The following is a 21,828-nucleotide window of genomic DNA, read 5'->3' as shown; positions in this document are numbered from 1 at the left end:
CACACACATGCTTGGCTGTCTTCTTGCTAGTTGACAGGAAGGAAGAAATGAGAACACGTGCCTCCCATCATAGTTGGATGAAAAGGCATCCCAGACAGACCTGGGTAACTGAGAAATCTTGCTTTTAAATACATCCTGAATAAAAGACCTGAACTCCTGACTCTTGCTTTACTAAAATGCTAAGGCCTACTGTAAGCAGGTAATTTGCACAAACTAAGCTTTAGGGACTAAGGATTCTGAGCTGGCTGCTAGCATGACGCTTCTGGTTAAGTAGGCTGGTTTAAAAGGAAAACATTTGAATCTGACCTAACACTAGCAAGAAGAGGGTATAAATATTTCATCACAATGTGCTTCAGCAAAATAGCTGAGGATTCTCCACCCGGTTCAATAGTAATTTCCAGAAAGGTAATGTCTTTGTTCCGTTTTTCCAATTTGACTTAGGGTTTCCACTGTTCTCCAAAATGTCAACAGTTACAATGAATGAATTTTAGAAGTTGGAGAGAAAAAACTAAAAGCTTCTCGAGAACTCTAATTGCAGACAATGAATGCCAGTACGAACTACATTATTTAAAATGTAAGCTGTTGACAGAAGTGTGTTTTGTATTTAAAATAACAGACAGTCCTCTCTTTTTCAGAGAAGTAAAAGAAAGCTTTTGAATATATACTGCCAAGAAAATAACAGCTTCTCCATCAGCTTAATGCAAACACAAGCCTTTGCATACCAAATGACATGATAGGCATATATCCATTTAAGTGTACTCCAATAGCATATTTTCCTATTTGAATTCTTTTCTACTAAAACCTCAGGCACAATTATCCATTGAACACACTCAATTTATCTTCCCTGCTCTGTCTTCAACTGCAAGAAGAATATAGTCAAGTAGAAAGTGACCACATCATGGATTTCTTTGTGACACCTGAATATTGCCAGAGTATTAGCAAATCATTGATGTCAGAATAAAGGGAATATTATATATATATAAAGGAGAATCCAGAAGGACAGCTCCAGGGCCTTTTCTCTGTTCTCACTCTCTCCGACCTTTTCTTAAACTTGACATGACCCCTCCACCACGGAGTTCGAGTGCTCTCACACTCTGCTCCCAGCACCAGCCCAAGCAGCACTCTGTATACTACTGAGTCAATCACTTAACTCCCTCCTCAAAATCTGTACTTTCCTGCCTCTGTGGCCTTTTCCCAAGACAATCCAATCCCACTGCCTGGGATGCCCTCCCCCAGCATCCCCTGCTGTTACCATTTTGACTCATCCTCCAGGGCAAGGTCAAAGCTCACCTATTGCTAAGTGTTCCCTGGGTCCCCAGTCAGAGTGATCTTGTTCTTCCGACCTCCAAGACCTACTTACTGATAGCACTTCAGACTCTGTGCTGTGTGTTACAGATATTTGTGTACCATTCAGTCTCATGGATTGTCCTGTAAGTTCAGTGAGGCCACCAATAATATTTTAGGCAACTCCAGGTCCGTAATATTGTCTTATATACAGGAGGAGTAAAATAGGCATCTGGTGAGAAACAAATGAAGGACAGGAATCCTTTTATATTCAGCTTGCCCATTCATTTATTCATTTAACAAACACTATGTGACTAGCATTGTTCCTCTCCATCCCTGGCATCCAAAACAGTACCACCAATAAATACCTGGGACTGGACTGATGGGATGGCAAACATTTCTAAATCATTTGTGAAATACAGTTAGCACTGGAATTTATGGCATCTCAAAAAAAAAAAGGGTGTTGTGGTTGGCGGGTGGGCTGGTAAAAAGCAGTATGTTAGTGACAGTATTTCCTAATTCCACACACAGCCTGCTGTTTTACTAAATCCATCAATCACAAAAAGCTCTCCTGAGAAACTACATTCTTTAGGTCTCCTTAAATACCAACAACCTAAGATAAAGATCTCTTTTCTATAATCAATACAAGAGAGGGCTCTAACTGTAACCGAGTTTCTGCCAGTGCCAGATTAACAAAATCATCAGGGTAGGACCACCACCTTGCAAGTCCATTCCCACGAAGCTCTCAGGTTCATGGGGAAGGCAGGGCTCCCGGGCCACCCTAGGCTGAGCCCCAGGAGCTGTGCTGTAAGCCTGACTCCTTCAGGGGCTCACACAGCCTCTGTTCCTCTGTGTAGACCATAGCTTCTGCTGAGCCAAGCTGTGTCTCTGGAGCTTAGTTTAAATAGGGGCAGTAGGCGGGAACTACTTTTCAGAGAGCATCGTAACACTGCATGCTGCGATCTTTACACCAGCAACCTTGAGCTTTCCTGCCCTTTAGTAAACTGAGCCAAGCTTGGCGATGAATACAGAGCCGGGCAGACCTGGATTTGAGTTCTCGTGCTACTGCTTATCAGCTGGGCAAGTTTCTTAACTTTCTTGAGCCCCAGTTCCTCTGAGGTGAAATTGGGATTAAGTGATACAATGCATGGGAAGCACAGAACAGGGTGGGCAGTTCTCTTTCTTGACAGTTTCTAAGGTATGATGTAGAAGCAAGTACACAGGCTCCGCAGCCAGACTAACTGGCTTCACATTCTGGCTCTAAGCAGAGAGGTGCAGGCCAGTGCCTCCCAAAGACAAAGCAGCTGGAGAACTGAGTACAGTAAAAGCAGACCTGATGGAGGCCTCTCCTGCTGTTTCATATTACAACTCGGGACAGCCAAAACCTCTTAAAAACTAATCTAATATACCAGTGACGAGTACCCAGGAGTTGATGGCATAGATACCTACATGTTCATAAAACACACCACCTGAAGTCACACTTAGGAAGGCTTCTAGCCTCTCTGCAATGTCCATCTCATCATTAGCACCCCCTTTTTTTTTTTTGCGGTATGCGGGCCTCTCACCGTTGTGGCCTCTCCCGTTGCGGAGCACAGGCTCCGGATGCGCAGGCTCAGCGGCCATGGCTCACGGGCCCAGCCGCTCCGCGGCATGTGGGATCTTCCCGGACCGGGGCACTAACAGGTGTCCCCTGCATCGGCAGGCAGACTCTCAACCACTGCGCCACCAGGGAAGCCCAGCATCCTTTTGGATGTATGCTGACAGTTACTGTAAAATTAAGTGTAATTTACTGGAAAATTACCCAGGTTTCAGGGAGCAGTGCATAGTGATCTGCATTTACTCATCCACCAAACAGCTACTGAGTATCCATAAGGCAGGCACTGTGTTAGGCTCTGAAGCTAGAGATGAAAGACACAGTCCCTACCCAGGAAAGACACAAAGGCAGGCCTACTCTTACTGAAGACAAATAGGAGGTGGGGAGGGAAGCACTCATGGACTTCAGGGTAGGTAGGCTGAGTGCAAGTCAGGTGGAGAAGACTCCTAGGCTTCCTTCTAAACAGCTTCATTTAAGTCTAGGAGCTCACTTGGAGAGAAAGTTGGGGTGGGAGGGGGGATATATTTTATTTATATAAAGATGTAAAGACAGGAGAATCCCACCCAGAACATGAATGCTACTCAGTCAATACCCACAATGGATCTCAGTTCCCACCCCAATGCCCCATCTCCCACTTAAAGCCTGTGAGTTACACTTATCAGTATATTTTATTCTCATTTGTGGCATCAGGGCTGGAAAAGTTGCTGATCCCCGAGGTAATGAGTGGTCAATAGGACTGTTACAATGATGAACTCTCCCACTTCCTTTCCCCAGGCTTGTATGGTTCACTATAAGTCAATGAAAGCAGAATTTACAAAACTTAATTATATTTGAAAAGTAACATTTATAGGAGAACTCACTTTGAGAGGTAGTATACTGGTAGTTAAGAGCTTAGACCCACAGAACAGACTGCTTGGGCTCAAATCCTGCCTCTGCACTTACTGTGTGATCTTGAGCAAGTAACTTAACCTTTCTGTGCCTTCATTTCTTCACTGTAAAATGGGCATAACATTCTTACTCACTGCATGCATAGGGTAGTTGGAAGGATTAGATGTGTCATGACATGTAAAGAGCACAGAAAAAAGAGCCTGACACATAATAAGTGCACAGTAAATGTCAGCTATTGCTATTTGAAAAAATTACCACAAAATATTTCATTTTAATAATAGGTAATGATTTCTCCATGACTGGAAAGACTATCATTTCCAACAGAGGTAAAGGAAAGGAAAGAAGTGATATTTCCATTTATGTGTATGGTAAGAATTTCAGCAAAGCGCTTTAGAAATGAGCAAATAGTTCAAGATGAACAATTAAAGAGCATGAGATCCCGTCTTTATAGCTAGTTTATCAAAGAAAACTTGAGGTATGTTGTGGCTCCACTGAAATGAAATCAGTAAAACAGTATGAATTTATCATCAAATTATATTTATAATCCAAACAAATGCTTTGAACAAAAGGCATTGTCTGGGACTCTGGACCCTGCTGGCTGCTAACCAACCAAATGACAGGGCAACAGAGATACAGAGAATAAACAAAACAAAGGGAAAAACAGAGAACACACATGCAAAGGGAGAAAGTAAGGTTAATGAAAGTCACAAAAATAATTCTATTCTGTTCAGTGTGGTGTTAAAGGTTTTGTTTCAGGAGTAATTACGAAGAGCAGCATTTTATAGATCTATAAAATCCAACAGACCTGGATTTTGGTCCTAGCTTTGCTGCAAAATAGTTCTGTAACCTCAGTCTTTCTGACCCTCAGTGTGACTTTCATCTATTAGAGATGGCAACATGAGGTCTCCTGACAGGACCAAAATTAGGGAATCAATCAAATAAAACTATGAACCTCAAACACTTTGAAAACTGTGGAATGAAAGAAAAAGCACAAACTAGAGGTTTGACCATAGAAAAACTGATCATGTAACTAAAAGGCCTCTTTCCATGAGAATTTTAACACACCCCCTGAAATGGAGAATATTTGATGATGCTCAGAGGAAACAACATAGGATGGCATCTAGCAGTCTATATGAAAAGAGCATCCGGACTGTCATTCATGTTTTGCTTTCTGTTGGGGATTTACTATTTTCTTCTCCATCTTCAACAAGAACCTACAAGAGCCTGTGATAGTGGAAGGAGCTTTCAGGTCCTAAATATCCAAGCGTGTGAACCCTCAGTCTGCCAGGCCTTGACTGTGACCTTGTGGCAAGGCTCTGTCTAACCCTGCTGGCCCAGAGCGTTCTCACCTATAAAGGACGTGGCTGCATCATGTAATCGCTCAGGCCTTTTCCAACTCTAAAATTCTATGAGTCCATGATTTCAACAAGTATCACAAGTATTTATTGTTTGGGGAAATACATCTATATAAAATATACTTCTCAGTTGCTAAAGAGGCTGATTTTTTTCAGTGTCAGGGTAGATGGCAGATAAATTTTAATCAAAAGGAAAAACCTATTAACAACAAATTATACTAATTATCTCCTGCTTCTGTTGATTGAGGCAGCAAACAGTATACCATGCTATGCCGAGGACATAATATTCCTCCTAGAATTTCCCATGGGCTCTGAGGCCATAACTCATCTGCTTTGCTGCACAGAAAATATCTAGAAATGAACAATGCCTGTATACTCTAATGTACTATTATATTGATGAATCTTAAACTGGGGTATCTATCACTCTAGTGACTTTAATTAGCTCTCAAACTGATTAGTGATCAATCATCAAGTGCTCATTAAGGAGGAAAACCCAGGAACTATCTGGTAGGTGCAGGGTTGACACAAGGATTTGCTACCTGCTTTTATCTTTGACCGTTATATTTAAGTTAAAGCAGGGCATTAGTCATCTTTTTCAAAGTGCTAAATTTAACTATATATATATATATATATATATATATATTTTTTTTTTTTTTTTTGCAGTATGTGGGCCTCTCACTGCTGTGGCCTCTCCCATTGTGGAGCACAGGTTCTGGATGTGTAGGCTCAGCGGCCATGGCTCACGGGCCCAGCCGCTCCGCGGCATGTGGGATCTTCCCGGACCGGGGCACAAACCCGTGTCCCCTGCATCGGCAGGCGGACTCTCAACCACTGCGCCACCAGGGAAGCCCCAGCAAAAATTTCTTGAGCCCCATAAAATGTACCACAAACAGGCCTTGTCTTTGATTCCTTTACATTCTATTACTAGAAATCCAATTATATTTTATTCTCTATTGATTTATACTAGGTTCATCAGGATTATTTTTCATGAGAGCAATGAACAATTTGGTATAATTATCTGCCCACTTCACAATGATCAGAGATTTTTAACATGAAATAAATGTCATTTTATCCAGGAACTTCTAATTTTGCAGAAAATATTTTCCTTTCTTGTCTCTCAAGCACTCCATTTGTAGTGGGGTAAAGAGAAATTGGTAAGGGCAGAGGATCTGAACAAAGTCCAGCTTAATATTCCCTGTAATCTGACATGAATGATTTGCTATTACTCTGGCAATATTCAAGCACATGGAGTTCCCTGCACAGGCAATGCACTTTCATGCATCTGTGCTTTTCCTCACACACGAATTGCTTTTTTGGAAGGCCCTTCCCACCCTTCCTTTGTCATAAAATCAGGTGTCAGCTTCTCCAGGAAGCCCTTGGGAGGTTTACACAGAGCTGTGGAGACCTCTATCTAGCCCAGCACCCAACACCATATATGGAAATATCTCACAAGTCTAGCTCATTGATGACAGGGCTGTTTGCCATCCATATATTAACGGGACCTGTAAATTTATTGAAAGGCTCCTCCCAGCCTCTCAGTGTGTATCGCCTGGACGCAACAGAGATGATCCTCTAATAATTTTAGAGCTGAGGCAACTATGCTTTTAGTACTTTCCATTTAACTGACGTAGAGACAGGGAACAGAGTTTGAGATTTGGAACAAATGCTGAATAATGGCATTCCATAAATCCTAGAAACTTACAAATCACAAACCCTCTCCATACAAGTGCTGCTGGGCAGCCACTCTACAAAGGAGGAGAGCATCATCTTAAAAGATAACCGATTCCATTTCTCAACAGACCTAATGGTTAAATTCAGGAATCAGACTGCCTGGGTTCAGATCCTTGTTTTGCCTCTTATCACGTTCCACAGTTTTCTCACCTGTAATGAGGAATAAGAATCATACCTCTAAGGTTGTTGTGAAGATAAAATGAATTAATACATGCCAAGCACTTGCAGTGGTAACTGGCAAACAGTGAGTGTTTCATGGTTGCTACAAAAATTATAAAATACCACCCCCCATCCTATCTTTAAAGCCCACAATAGCCTCAGCCAGTGCTTAGTGTCAATGCTCACTTGTTTACTCTCACACACCTGAAGGTTGAGAGCAGAGGGATGGTCTTTGTTCTATCCATCAAAGAAACTGAGCTGCAAAGAGACTTAATCCTTGCCCAACAAGTCAACAGAGAAAGTCGGTGATAGGGAAGGTCATCAGAAAGTCCTTGTTTCAAAAAGCGTTTTCATAAGAAGTCTGCAGAGGCCCTGAATAGCTTACAAGTTTAAGCTACTGAAAGAATAATACCCACAAACTGGCACTTGGAATACATATTAACCAGGGCCATAGTGAACACAGTGGCAGCAGAAGTGGTGAAGGGAGAGTTTCAAGCATTTGGCAACGTTGAGGGGGAAAATACATGTATAATGAAAGGCCAACAAATTTACTAGAATTTCAAAGTCACCTGCAATTTTAAATCATTAATTCTTTTCAGGGAAATGTTTCACATGTCTTCAACATTACACGTGTATATTAGACATTTAAGTTATATGGTTTAGTATATGAAATATTTAAGCTGAGGACACCAGACACTTAGAATTTTAAAATCATAAAAGACCTGAAACCCTTGGAATTGTAGCATCAACTAAAATGGAAAGAATGATATGGAATCCTTTTCTTTGAATGGAAAATGGTTTAGAACTTGACACATAAACCTGTTTCTCAAATTCAATACCTCTCATTCCATTTATTAAAAAGAAGAGAGAAAAAAAGAAGGTGAGAGGCCTTTGTTAATCTATGCAAGAAAGATTTTTGAGCTTTCAAATTGCTTTTGACCAGACGTCTAACCATATTTTGCTGCCTATGTCGTTTAGAATCTCATTTGGTACTCTCCTGAAATCTTTCAACTTGTGATTTTTTTCCTTTCTCTCTAGATATGGCTCCAGAGGGAAATTCTATGAATATGCCTTGTGTTCGTCCTAATTGTATGCCTTGGCTCACATTGCTCCTATTGCCTAAAAAACCTTCCCCAACTTCTCTCCATCTGTCCTACTCGTAAAATCCTGTCCATTTTCAGACCCTTTCCTCTCTGAATTTTTCTTAATCCTCAGGGTGGACCTCTCTCTTTGGAACTCCAAAGCCCTCTAGCTGAACCTTTCTGTTAAAACATAATGGTCTGCCTTAAGTTATAATCACCATTAAAAAGGGAGTACTGGGACTTCCTTGGTGGCGCAGTGGTTAAGAATCCTCCTGCCAATGCAGGAGACACGGGTTCGAGCCCTGATCCGGGAAGATCCCACATGCCACGGAGCAACTAAGCCCGTGTGCCAAAACTACTGAGCCTGCGAGCCACAACTACTGAGCCCTCATGCCACAACTACAGAAGCCCGTGCGCCTAGAGCCCGTTCTCTGAAACAAGAGAAGCCACCGCAATGAGAAGCACGCCCGCGGCAACGAAGAGTAGCCCCCGGTTGCCGCAACTAGAGAAAGACGGTGCGCAGCAACGAAGACCCAACGCAGCCAAAATTAAATTAATAAAATAAATAAATCTATTTTTAAAAAGGGAGTACAGTGTGAGAGCTGAGCCTTTTGACTCTGCTTGGTCTGAGACTTCCTAGCTGTGTGACCTTGGGCAAAGTACTTAACCTTTCTGTGCTTCATCTACCCTGTAGGGCCTTGGAAGAATTTAAAGAGCTAATTATATAAATTGCTTAGAATAGTACCAGATAAAGGTTAGCTGTTGCTATTTAGTCCTTGTTCAGCTTTTATTTGCCAGACTTCTGGTACTGTCTTGCCTAAAGCTCCCAGCGCAGTAGCACATACATAGTAGGGCCCTATTTACTAATTTGAATTAAGATAAAAACCTGGGTTACAGTTCCAACCTGGGACTTTAGTTAATCACTTAATCTGAGTCTCTGTGATGGTCTCCCTACATGAGGTGGTTAATTTGATCATTTCTAAAGGCCCATTCAGCGCTAAAATTCTATCCGATAATCATGTGAGTTAAGATATGTTGAAATGGATCACCCGGCTCAACAGATTTAGATCTTCATTCCCGTCACATGATTTTTACTGGCCAACATTTCTAGTCCATTTTGAGACAATAAATCTAAGGAAAATGCCCATGATTTATTCTATGTATATGTATTATATATTTGGTTTTGATGAATAATGATAAACAAAGCTAAGTACCTTAAGTACCCAATACAAATGAAACATTCTGATTGTTATTAAAGCATTCTAATCATTTAAAAGTCATACTACTATATTTCAGAATGTAATAGTTTGGATAAAATACTCTGAGAAGGATTCTTGATATGAAACATGCTTCAGAAATGTTTTGTTTTTACTAAACTATAATTTCTAACACTTTTTTTTCATTTCTAAGCCAAATAATTGTTTTCAGTTCATATTGCTCACTTCTTTTAAAAGACAGTTTTATTTGTAGTTCATAAGCACCAACCATAACTAATTCTCATATCTCAGAGAGAAAAGAAAAATTCCAAGCAGGAGCTAGGGAGCATTTCACCTCATTAATTAGCAGGGTACCCTAAAAGACATCTACATATAAAGTTCTTATCAAACAGATGTCCTGGGGTGGGGTAGGGATAAATTAGGAGTTTTGGATTAACATATATACATTACTCTATATAAAACAGATAACCAACAGGGACCTACTGTATAGCACAGGGAACTATACGCAAAATCTTGTAATAATGTATAATGGAAGAGAATGTAAAAAAAAGAATATATATAATATATAAACAACTGAATCACTTTTCTGTACACCTGAAAATAACACAACACTGTAAATCAACTATATTTCAATAACAAATTTTTTAAAAATTAAAGAAAAAAACAACAGCTGCCTTTAGAGAGTCTTCCAATGGAAATTTTATTAATCTCAATCGTTTTGGCAGGAAGATGAATCCAGGTTAAACTATCGAACCTGGTCTCTAAAGTCCGTCTGTGTCAAGGCCAAGATTAGAATTCAGAAGCTGGCAGGGAGTCATGTGATCCCAATACCTCTCTTTCTTTCCAACTAAGTGTCTAGTAATAAAGCCAGGGCAAGGATATATGGAAACACTTTGTCAGCCCAGGATCTCTAAATAGACTGCTTTTTAAAAGTTTTCCAGGTGGCATCACAGAGAATGTGGTATTCCAGAGAGGTTTTCATTTTGGGGAGCCTTTTACATAACCTTTACGCCTTATTTCTCTTTGTTCAGTGTTTTGTTCCGAGACCCAGACCTCTTTGTAGTCCCTCTCAAAGCAATGAATTTGCATTTTCACTACAGAAATATATATTTCAAATACTTCAAATGCCCGTGAGCTAAAATAAATACTTAACCAGAACAAAACAAAACAAAAAAACCCAAAAACCTCTTGGAGGCACAGAGAAAAATCTTCTGATAGGATGTGGCAAGTATCTTGGGCTTTTTCAGAATGACCTTTCAACCTTGCCTGGGGCATGTTTCTTCTTATAGAAGAATGCATTAGCTCCTGATTTGTGGGAGGCTCACAAAGCCAGCCAAGGAAGCTTTCCTCAGCAGTCCTCAGAGGTGGAGTTTTCTAAGAAGGGCTTGAAATAATAAAGTGTCTTCCCTCCCATCTCCTCTAAAAATAATTAGCTTTTTATTTTAACATTTTAAACTGGTTCAAAGATATATAAAGGCCAGCGTAGATATCTGTGTGCATTCAGAAACCCTGTTTTCCGAATAACTCCTGTACAAGAGGCTCAAAAGACTTGGGTTTGTACTGGGACAGCTTCTATTCTCTATTTACATTTTTTTTTTATTAGTTTCTGCTTTATAACAAAGTGAATCAGTCATACATATACATCTGTTCCCACATCCCCTCCCTCAGGCATCTCCCTCCCTCCCACCCTCCCCATCCCACCCCTCCAGGCGGTCACAAAGCACCGAGCTGATCTCCCTGTGCTCTGCGGCTGCTTCCCACTATCTATCTACCTTACGTTTGGTAGTGTATATATGTCCATGCCTCTCTTTCCCTTTGTCACAGCTTACCCTTCCCCTTCCCCATATCCTCAAGTCCATTCTCAAGTAGGTCTGTGTCTTTATTCCCGTTTTACCCCTAGGTTCTTCATGACATTTTTTTTTTTTTAATTCCATATATATGTGTTAGCATACGGTATTTGTCTTTCTCTTTCTGACTTACTTCACTCTGTATGACAGACTCTAGGTCTATCCACCTCATTACAAATAGCTCAGTTTCGTTTCTTTTTATGGCTGAGTAATATTCCATTGTATATATGTGCCACATCTTCTTTATCCATTCATCCGATGATGGACACTTAGGTTGTTTCCAGCTCCGGGCTATTGTGAATAGAGCTGCAATGAACATTTTGGTACATGATAAACAAATGGGACCTAATGAAACTTAAAAGCTTTTGCACAGCAAAGGAAACCATAAACAAGACCAAAAGACATCCCTCAGAATGGGAGAAAATATTTGCAAATGAAGCAACTGACAAAGGATTAATCTCCAAAATTTATAAACAGCTCATGCAGCTCAATAGCAAAAAAACAAACAACCCAATCCAAAAATGGGCAGAAGACTTAAATAGGCATTTCTCTATTTACATTTGTTAGGCAAATTAGAGCTAGGGCTCGGAAGGGAGAAAACAAAGGTGCATGGAATAGCCAGTAATGGATGCTTAGCACTAATCACCATGTGAGAACACACAGCTGAACAGGTGGTGTTGACACGTATGACACTAAAGCTATATGAGAAGCTATGTTTTAAAGAGGCGGCCCCCAAATGAACATATCCTAATATTAAAGCTGAGTGTGCAAACCCAAAGCCGTTTGGGTTTGCCCATCTTGTAACCCACGTCAACAATCTGGAAAGCTCAATCAAGTGTTTACAAGTGGCAATCAGAGCGTGCAGTGTAACAGTTTCAACTCTGAGTTTTACCTATTAGATCAGGCTCCACCCTTCTTCTCCCCACCTGTCCTGCCTGCACATCCTTCCCTAAGGCAGCTGTGCAGTGGGGAACTGATGGGCCTTGGGGATGGAACTGGGCTGAGATTTTGGAGCATTCATCTACTATCTGTGTGACCCTGAGCTAATTATTTGGAGCCCCGGCTCCCATTAGTAAGCTTGGGATTAGGAATACCTGCCTCATAGGACTGCTGTGAGAAATGAATGGGATCCTGCATGTGCCTCATGGTAAGGGTTGGATAAATCTTCATTTTCTCAGTTCTTTCCTCTTGATTTAATGGAATTTGAAGATGGATTATCTCTTGACTCTGGCTAGCCATGTGTGTCACTGATGTATGGAGAGAGTAATCAGCAATTACACATAATTAACAATCAATTTCACGTGGATTTACCATGACATCTGTGTTAATCTCCGTTAGAATTTGCTTACTGAGGATGGTAAGCGCCTTGTTTTTCAAAACACTGAGTATAATGCTGTAAAACCTAGGCAAAGTAAAGAAATATTAATATAGGACAAATAATTGTTTTTCCCCTAAAATACAGCATAACCTTCTGAGATTTTGGTATGAGGGGACAGGCTTAACACTTCAAACCACTGTTTTATGATGAGCCCTTTACCAGACTGATGAAGGCAAATTTTGGTTTGAATGTTCCTTTTAACCTTTTGTGTCACCATTTTTCCATTTTTGCCTTTTCACTTCTCCACTAACCCAGTCACAGCCCTGTTCACATTTACTATTGATTTGGTTTTCTTACAGGAAGTTACCATCCCTTTTCTTTTTGTACAAAACTAATATATACTGATTATAAGGAAAAACCATGTATATATATATAAACCATCTGAAATTACTATTAATATCATCCCTGATCTCCACCTTTACTCTGAGAGGCAGACAAGGAGCTGTTGCCATCTCCACTTCACCGATGATGAGGACCATGACAAAGACGATGAGGATGACACTAACTACCTACATTTATGAAGTATTTACCATGTGCCAGGCACTGTTCTGAATGCTTAATCTGTATTAACTCAGCTTTATTTTTTCTCTTAGCACTTACACCTGCCATACTATGTATTTATTTGTTTATTGTCTGTTTCTCCTCCCTAGAATATAAATGCCCTGAGAGGAAGTAACAGGGACTGTTTATATTCACATCTATTATACACCCCAGTACATCTACAAGTGCCTGGCATGGTAGGAGGCATTCAAAACCTGTGGAATGAATAAACTAGTTTTCCTAACAACATGGGTGAGCCTTATCCAATACATTGAGGGCCTGAATAGAATAAAGAGCTGAGTAACAGAGAATTTGCTCTCTCTGCCTGTCTTCGAGGTGAGACATGGTCTTCTGCTTTGGACTTGAACTCGGGCTGGAACTTACACCATCAGCTCTCCTGGTTCTCAGGCCTTTGGACGGACTGGAAATACCTTCTGGCTCTCCAGCTTGCTGCCTGCTGATCTGGGGACTTCTCAGCCTCCACACCGCACGCATCAACTCCTTATAATCAATTTCTCTCCCATATCTATCTATCTATCTATCTATCTATCTATCTATCTATCTATCTAATCTATTGGTTCTGTTTCTCCCAGACTAATACGGATGCCCAGATTGGCTAAGTGAGCTGAGATTCAAATTCAAGTTCAATGTGAGTCCAGTCAATTCTGTTTCCTTAAAGCACAGCAGTCTCCCTGCTTTCTTAACCCTACTTTAGTTCTCTTTCACATGTTAAACTGAAAAGGCAGTTAATTAGTGGATTAGACTTAGAAAGGGAATTTGAAGATCTTGGTTCACTCTTACTTTTTAGCCCAATGAGTCCCATCTGTTAGATCTTTTTTTTTAATTTTTCAGTTTTTTCTGTTGTTGGTTTTGTATTTTTTCATTTTATTTCTTTTTCCTTTTTGTTAGATCATTTAAATGAACATTTCTAAGAAGTACAGGTTGCCAGTGAGGCACATGTTCAATTTTTCACCTATGTTTTTGTTAAAGCAACATTAATGCCATTGATTTAAAAAAAATACAAAGGTGCAAGTGATAAATGGCTTAGGTGCTTTGTGTTGTTAGGGTGGCATTAACATTTAGAGATCTTTGTTAGAGAATGGTTTCCCAAAACTATGGCAACAGAGATAAAATGACAGACCCGCAGAGGCTCTGGAGCCAGACCTGGACTTGAGATCCCACTCTACTACTTATTGTGCCATCTAGGCAAGCCTCTCTGAGCCTTAGTTTCCTCATCTGTGAAATGGGGATAATGATAGTAACTGCCTCATAGAGACACTGTGAGGATTACATAAAATAATGCGTGTGCTTAGCACAATAACTAGCCATATATAATAAGCATTTAATAACTGTTAGCTACTTTGAAAGGCATGTCTAGTTACCTAAAAAATATCTCCCTTTCTCTATCAAATTAACAAAATCCTCAATTTTTACCTGGCTGTCAACGAGCTGGCCAACTAAAAGACTGTAACTCCCAGACTTCCTTGAAGCCTGTGAAACTGTGTTTCTGAGTTCTGGCCAATGAGATGTATATGGAAGTGTTATATGGAACCTTCATTAAGTCTTCGTAAGAGACAGAGGACCTGCCCTTCTCTCCCTTCTGCATTCTGTTGGCGTCTCCTTTCTCCATTTCAGGAAAGGAGATGTAATGGCTAGAGCTCCAGCAACTATCTTGAACTCTAAGAACAAAGATACGATTAGGTTTCTCTGAACTGTGTATTAGGAGGAGCCTGATTCTTTGATGGCTTTATGTAACCTCCATACCAGTCCTGTGCTGCCAACCTCTGAACTGCTTTTATGTGAGAGAGAGGTTAAACTTCTATCTTGTTTACGCCATTATTCTGAGTACCTCTGTTACTCAAGGCCCAAGTAATCCTAACTGCTGTGGCTGGCCCATGTAGTAGGTTCAAAACCACTTTGAGGCCCTGTTTCTGTAAATAAAGGCAAGGTTGAGGCAAAAATATAGAAAAGGAGATGCATGTCTTCAAAGCCTTTCCTCTCCTTCCAGACGGCACTCAGATGCCACCATCCTCTCTCTCCTGCTCAGAGGTCCAGGCCTTCGTGCCCCATGGATACAACCCGTTCTCAAAGAATCTGATAAATCTCGGTTCATTTTAAGGTAGAAATGATCATAAGGCATCTCTTTCTATTTGTCCTGGGCATTTGTATTTTATTTAAGACAAAGCCTTCTGATAGAATGCTTGGAATAATCAATAGACCTGTGAGAGAACTATTTTAGGGCAGGGAAGCCCACACATAAGGCTACTGCCCACCACTAAGGTTGGACTGTAATTTAATAAAAAGCACTCCTCTGGTTTAAGGAAGTTAATGTACCTCTCAAAAAGGAGCTCACCTTCAACTCCCAAGGAGTATCAAGGGTTGTGAGAAAGGGAGGAGTGAATATTTGTTTGAAAAGGCAATTAAATAGCATCCTCAATTCCCTCAGGCTACATATTTTACACCTTACTTCAACAATCATTATTACATCATCAGTTGTAAAAAATTCTATGCATGATGCAACTCAGAAGGTAATTTATTCGTGACCAGTCAGTGGTTGAATAAAGAACCTAAACCGGGCTTCCCTGGTGGCGCAGTGGTTGAGAGTCCGCCTGCCGATGCAGGGGACACGGGTTCCTGCCCCGGTCTGGGAAGATCCCACATGCCGCGGAGCGGCTGGGCCCGTGAGCCATGGCCGCTGAGCCTGCGTGTCCGGAGCCTGTGCTCCGCAACGGGAGAGGCCACAACAGTGAGAGGCCCGCGTACCGCAAAAAAAAAAAAAAAGAACCTAAACCGCATTCCCCCAAACCTTGGTCCCCTGTTCAAACACTCCTCACTTTTTCTTCCTTTCTGAATGTAAACTGAATATATATAATGGATAGATTTCATTTGAACATGACAGAATTTATGTATCTGAATTTAAATTGCAAGAGAGACCATCTTTCAGAGTAAAAAGTGTGTGTGTGCATGTCTGTGTGTGTGTGTATAATAAGACGGTCTTTCCCCACAGAACATGACATCTGACCTCAAATGTGCATGCTCTCTGGTTTGGTTAAAGTAAAATTATCTCCCAAGAGCTCAAAGTGATCTACAGACTACCTAATTAAAACCTCACTGCCTGTCTCCTCTATGCCTTGATTCCTCAACTGATTCAGAGATTAAATGACTGACAGGGTTATTTAAACTCTGGTGACCTTTTCTAGAATCTGGCTCCTTCAGGCTTTCAGACTGATACTGATGAGAGGTTTGAGGAGTTATCAACTTACTTGATTCAACTATAGAGTCTCCTAGATGTCTAATTCCACTTGATAGGCTGAATGCAGGAGAAATTTCTCTATACACATCCCTCACTGAGATAAAATTTTCATGACATTCTACCAAATTTTCTTGTATTCAACAGTCAAGTTTATCTTTGCCAGTGTTGCTCTGACTAGTATTACCAGTTCCAGACCATAAACAACAGGCTCTTGTTTATGATGCCATGACAACCAGCAGATTTATTTTTTAAAGTATTAGAGAATGATTTGTATTTCTAGGTAAAACAATGCCCAAGCAAAGGGAACCACAAGGAGAGTGCCATGAAGCCCTCATCTTAAAATAGTTCAATGGAAGAAGACAGAATTTCTTCTGTGGAAGTCTCAGAGGCACAATGCTGATTTAACTTTTAAATTCTACATCCAGGATTTCTAGAAATGGTTGATACCTTAGGTTATCAGAAATTAATAAATCGCACCAAGCGTGGGCTAATAAATGGCCTTTTATATGGATATGACCTTATAACATGAGGCTTTTGCACATAAAGTTAAAGGTTTCTGAAGAAGGAACAAGCAATTAGAAACTGTCAAGTTAATTCAAAAGCACAGGTGTAGTAAACATGCTGCATAAAAACAAATTTATCACACATGTAGAAAAAACCTGGAAAGTGGATTTTATAAGAATATCACTCATTTTATAAAGTTTAAAACTACAGGTTCTTTTAATTAGCAAGTATCAATGGAGCATTAAAAGCAATTTAATTCACAAAACTGTATTTTACACACTTGCTTTTTAGGAACAAATGAATTTGTAAATCAAGAAACATATTTTAGTAAGTTTCAGGTTTAATTTGCCTGTAAAGAAAAATTCAAATAATCTTATGTAATGAAAATGCAAATATCTAAAGTTAGAACAAATTAACATTACTCAATTCTCATTATGTTGTTCTCTTATAAAATAAAAACTCGTCAAATTCCTCCAAAAGGAATTTGTATTTAATAATATGATCATTAATTGTACAACAAAATATACATAGGCATATGACTAATCATTGATTTTGTTTTTTAATAGTTAATCATTTAATTTCTTCTGATTATATGCATTAACCTGAAAAAACTTAAATTCAGAAAAGCAAACTATTGCCAAGAAGGAAAAATAGATACCCCTCCCCCTCAATATTCTGGAACTGAATATATGAATAGATCACATATAATCCAACCATATAAAAACATTCTTTTTGGGACAACTATAGTCCAGTTTCTTAAAGTGTTCTGACTGCATATACATATTTACTTGAAACAGTCTCATGCCATCTATCCACTCAGTTCCACATTTCAACCAGACAAGCATCCATCAACACTCTAGCTTGGAATGAGTTCTAATAAGAGAAGTGTTTCTGCAAACCAGAATTCTAAACCAAAGATTTTTCCAAAAGAAAGATTACGTGCTTACCGTATAGAGCTCGTTAAGAACCTTCATTAAGTCCTCATGAAGTTGGAATGCAATCTCTTTGCTCTGCAATGAGAAAAAATTAACAATATTAAAAACTGTAACAGAAACTTGTTTCTAGATGACTTACATCTTAAGAAGTCCACTGACTGAAAATAGAAGAATGTGTATAACACAACAGAAGGCCAGCACGACCCTGATACAATGAACATCTTTGATCAAATGGCCCTTTCTAAATACTAGATGTGTGCACCAATGGTTACCACTGGCTGGACAGAAGCAAAGAAGTGGACAGTGTGAATGGCTCTCCCATCATCCAAATCAGACTTTATCAAGAGCGAGAAAAAGGAGGGTGAAGCACTGTGCTTGCTCAGAAGTTGAGCTGCAGAACTTAAGTCATGAAAAGATGAATTCCAGCATCTTGCTTCCCATCTCAGTACCATCACAAGGGAATTTTGCAGTGTGAGTCCCCAGAAGCTAAGTCAGAAACCAAAAGGGAAATTTACTCTCCCTTTCCAAAATAACTATGTGACTGACTACAAAATTTTTTTTAAATTAAAGCGTAGTTGATTTACAATGTTGTGTTAGTTTCTGGTGTATAGTACAGTGATTCAGTTATACATATATATATATGTGTGTGTATATATATATATATATATATATATATATATATATGTTCTTTTTCAGATTCTTTTCCATTATAGATTATTACAAGATATTGAATATAGTTCCCTGTGCTATACAGTAGGATCTTGTTGTTTATCTATTTTATATATAGTAGTTTCTGTCTGCTAATCACAAACTCCTAATTTATCCCTCCCCACCTCTTTCCCCTTTGGTAACCATAAGTTTGTTTTCTATGTCTGTGAGTCTGTTTCTGTTTTATAAATAAGTTCATTTACATCATTTTAAAAGATTCTACATATAAGGGATATCATATGATACTTGTCTCTCCCTTTGACTGACTACAATTTTAATTTTAAGAAAACACTTTCACGGTAGTGAGTTGGTAAGGCCACTTATGCTCCACATACTTTTTGCCTCTGCATTTATTATTGTTATTTTTTCATTAAGACAAAAAAGAGAGTTTTACTTTTCCACTCAGTGGGTAAATGACAGCATTTAAGATATTCTTCCCTAGGCTAATTTTGAGGGTTTGACAGAGGAGTATTTGAATATTTTTTTTCAGCAAAATCTGTAAGTTAACTTTAAAGGAAATCATATATCCAAATTACTTTTCTTTTTTTTTTCCTGTTTTGAGTTCAGTATTTAGTCAGGTACAGAAAATGGAAAAAAAATGTGTAGCATGGCTTAATCTATAGTTTGAGACAATAACAACAACATCCATGGTTCATTTATGTGTCTTCTACTGGGCTGTCAGGACTGGGAGAGTAAGGACCATATCTGTATCAGCTCTGCGACCCTGGTGTCCTGCACAGTGCTTGGGCACGAGGCCAGAACTAGGGTGAGGCAAGTGAGGTGCCGAGGGTATGGAATTTAAGAAGACACTAGTCCAGGTCCCACTTGGGCACAAAGGAAGCTTCCAATCAGCACTTGCTAAATGAATCTGTAAATAAATTGAAATACTGTTGTTTGTGTGATTTGCTGAAGTAGTTACTGCCTTTGGTGAAGGCTGGTCACTGGTGAGAGGGCAGAAAAGAAAGGCCCATAGACCACCCTTAATAAAATCAGAGGATCTAGATGAAACACAGTCCATCTGCCAACACTAGGTCATTGGGTTAGGCCTCCCTTAAAAAAGGCCACATGTGTTGAAGCAAAAATTTGTGAACATAAACTAGCGTGGGAAGATGACATCAGAGCAATAGCTAAACTTCGAGAAATTCAAGTTCGTTAGCTGCATTTGTACCTGGGTTTTCCTGGAGTGATAAAGGGTGCTGGTGTTTATTGAGCTCTGAAAGATTTAAAATCCCTACACTTGAGTTAGAGATTTTATGTTTTGCTGTGTCCCTGCTATGTGAAGAGGTGGGTTAAGAATCACTGAAGGGTGAAAGGAAAGCCACAAGTGAGCAAATGAAGCCAACTGAAACATTTTATTTCCCTTAAATCTTGGCTATTCTGACTATATACATTACACTGCAATCTCCTATGACTTCAGCTTGGTGTTATTTTAATATCATATTTCATTCAAGGATCTGAGCTACCAATTCAGAACTCTCTAATGGGATCAAAGGCTACCAAGTAACTCTGCTCAGCTGCCCACATTTCAGGTAGCAAGTCCAAAAAGAAAATATTTCTTGGCTAAGACTTTAGAACAATAACCCCCCAAATCCCTTAGGTCCAATTAACTGCAAGCCAAGAATATTTACGATCAGATTGAACACTTGGGTTTGGGGCGATAAGGGGCTGCTAAACCAGCCAAGTCAAATATCTTACAACAGCAAAAAGGTTCTTTGTACATTTCACATTTTACAAGATTTCAGGTAATATGGTAGAGGAAGTCTGGCAAAACAGACATACTGTTCTCTGCTGAGCACACTCACATTTTTGGTTCACCTTTCCTCAGAAGCCCTGAAATATAAAAAATCTGTCTGGGAGGCAGTATAGAATAACACTTCGAAGCAAGGACTCTGGAGTCAGAATGCTGGGACTGAAGTCTCAAGGGCTTTGAACTCCCCTGTGCCTGAGTTTCCAGATCTATAAAAGGAATGTCGTCATGGTACCTAAGTCATAGGGTTGATGAGAGCATTAACCAGATGACACATACACAGAACTCAGAATGGTACCTAACACACAGTACACATCCCACAAATGTTATAATTATTTAATTCTTTCCCAGACACTGTAACGGTTAACTCTCTTGAGTGAAAAGCCCACATGGTATTCTTCCTTCTTTTGGTCTCTACGGACACTTATTCCATTGACTTCCACGTAGAAAGTGCTTGGCAGATACTGGTTGAATTGAATTGGATGTCCTTCACCCCACTCCCCATTACCCTGGACTTTAGATCCACCCAAGTGACCTCTGATTTGGAAGGGCCTCAAGTATTGTGCTCCAGCCCTTGAGCCCTTCTTACATCCATACACCCTTGCCACACATGTACACTGAACTTATCTGTGTTCCATTTTTGTGGATATACTACTGGTGGTACCAGATGAATTAATCAAACATCTACTAGGAAATGGATAATTCCTCAAGCCAATGGGATAAGATATATACAACTCATGAAAGAGGCCGTTAAGGAGCCAGGCTTCAGTGGGAACTTTAAATTCTGTGAGAAGTTGGTGGCAAGTTATTTTCAGGTAGGTAGAGCCCCAGCTGCCCTCATGACACATCACGGAAGTTTCCGCCTAGATGTTCGCTTTGAATGACAGTCTAAACTCTCCGTGGCCTAGTCAGTAGCCTCGAAATTAACCATTTTCTCCCCGCCCTGCGCCACTCCTTTTGCCTGAAAAAACTGTTAAAAGAATTGGGCTGTGCTCTGAAACACTAGACCATGTGACTGAAGGGTGAAGCATGAATTTGCACACCCTTTTGTTCACAGATACCCGGGCCAGACAACATCAAGTCCTAGTCTGAGTGCTGGGGGCTTGGTCCCTGTCCCCATGGCATAGGAGCAACGACAAGATCACCTCATGTTATCCCCACCCCAACTTTAAACATGTCTCCAATTTATTACAGTAACAGTGAAAAACAGTCCTTTCTTCTAAATACGACTCTGGACCCCAAGAGAAGCAATCTTAAAACAAAACATATCTGCTGTGGCACACAGGATGCTGACATACTCAACTAATGCACTGAAACACTTTAATCAGAAAATATCTGGATTATCAAAAGTCCATCAAAATTCAATAGGTTTAAGTATACCTCTGGATTCTATTTCATTAAAAATTTGAAAACAGTGAGAGTAGACCCTTGACCCTTGACCCTTGACCAAGAGCTGCTAGGTAAGAAAAAGGATACGGATATTAAGGAAAGCAATCAATGTTCCCTTTGTACAAGAGAAAAAAATAACTTTATGAAATGATATATGCTTGAAATAAAGTATTTTTCATGTTATTTGCAATTGGCTGATTAAAATTACTTTTGCACA

At 39.8% G+C, this 21,828-nt stretch overlaps 1 protein-coding gene across 2 annotated transcripts in view; it reads right to left on the bottom strand.

Annotated features, from left to right (window-relative positions):
* The window catches only part of SRGAP1 (SLIT-ROBO Rho GTPase activating protein 1), a gene marked incomplete at both ends in the record, with an annotated part of 272,809 nt that overhangs the window by 92,415 nt on the left and 158,566 nt on the right, over positions 1-21,828 (bottom strand). For both annotated transcript variants that reach the window (XM_079715252.1, XM_079715253.1), the window contains one exon: positions 17,780-17,842. In XM_079715252.1, coding sequence (XP_079571378.1) covers positions 17,780-17,842 — 63 coding nt within the window. The remainder of the gene's footprint in view (positions 1-17,779; positions 17,843-21,828) is intronic.

The sequence above is a fragment of the Hyperoodon ampullatus genome (genome assembly GCF_949752795.1).
Source record: "Hyperoodon ampullatus genome assembly, chromosome: 11".
NCBI classification, from domain to species: domain Eukaryota; kingdom Metazoa; phylum Chordata; class Mammalia; order Artiodactyla; family Ziphiidae; genus Hyperoodon; species Hyperoodon ampullatus.
This window is presented reverse-complemented; position numbering and strand designations above follow the sequence as displayed.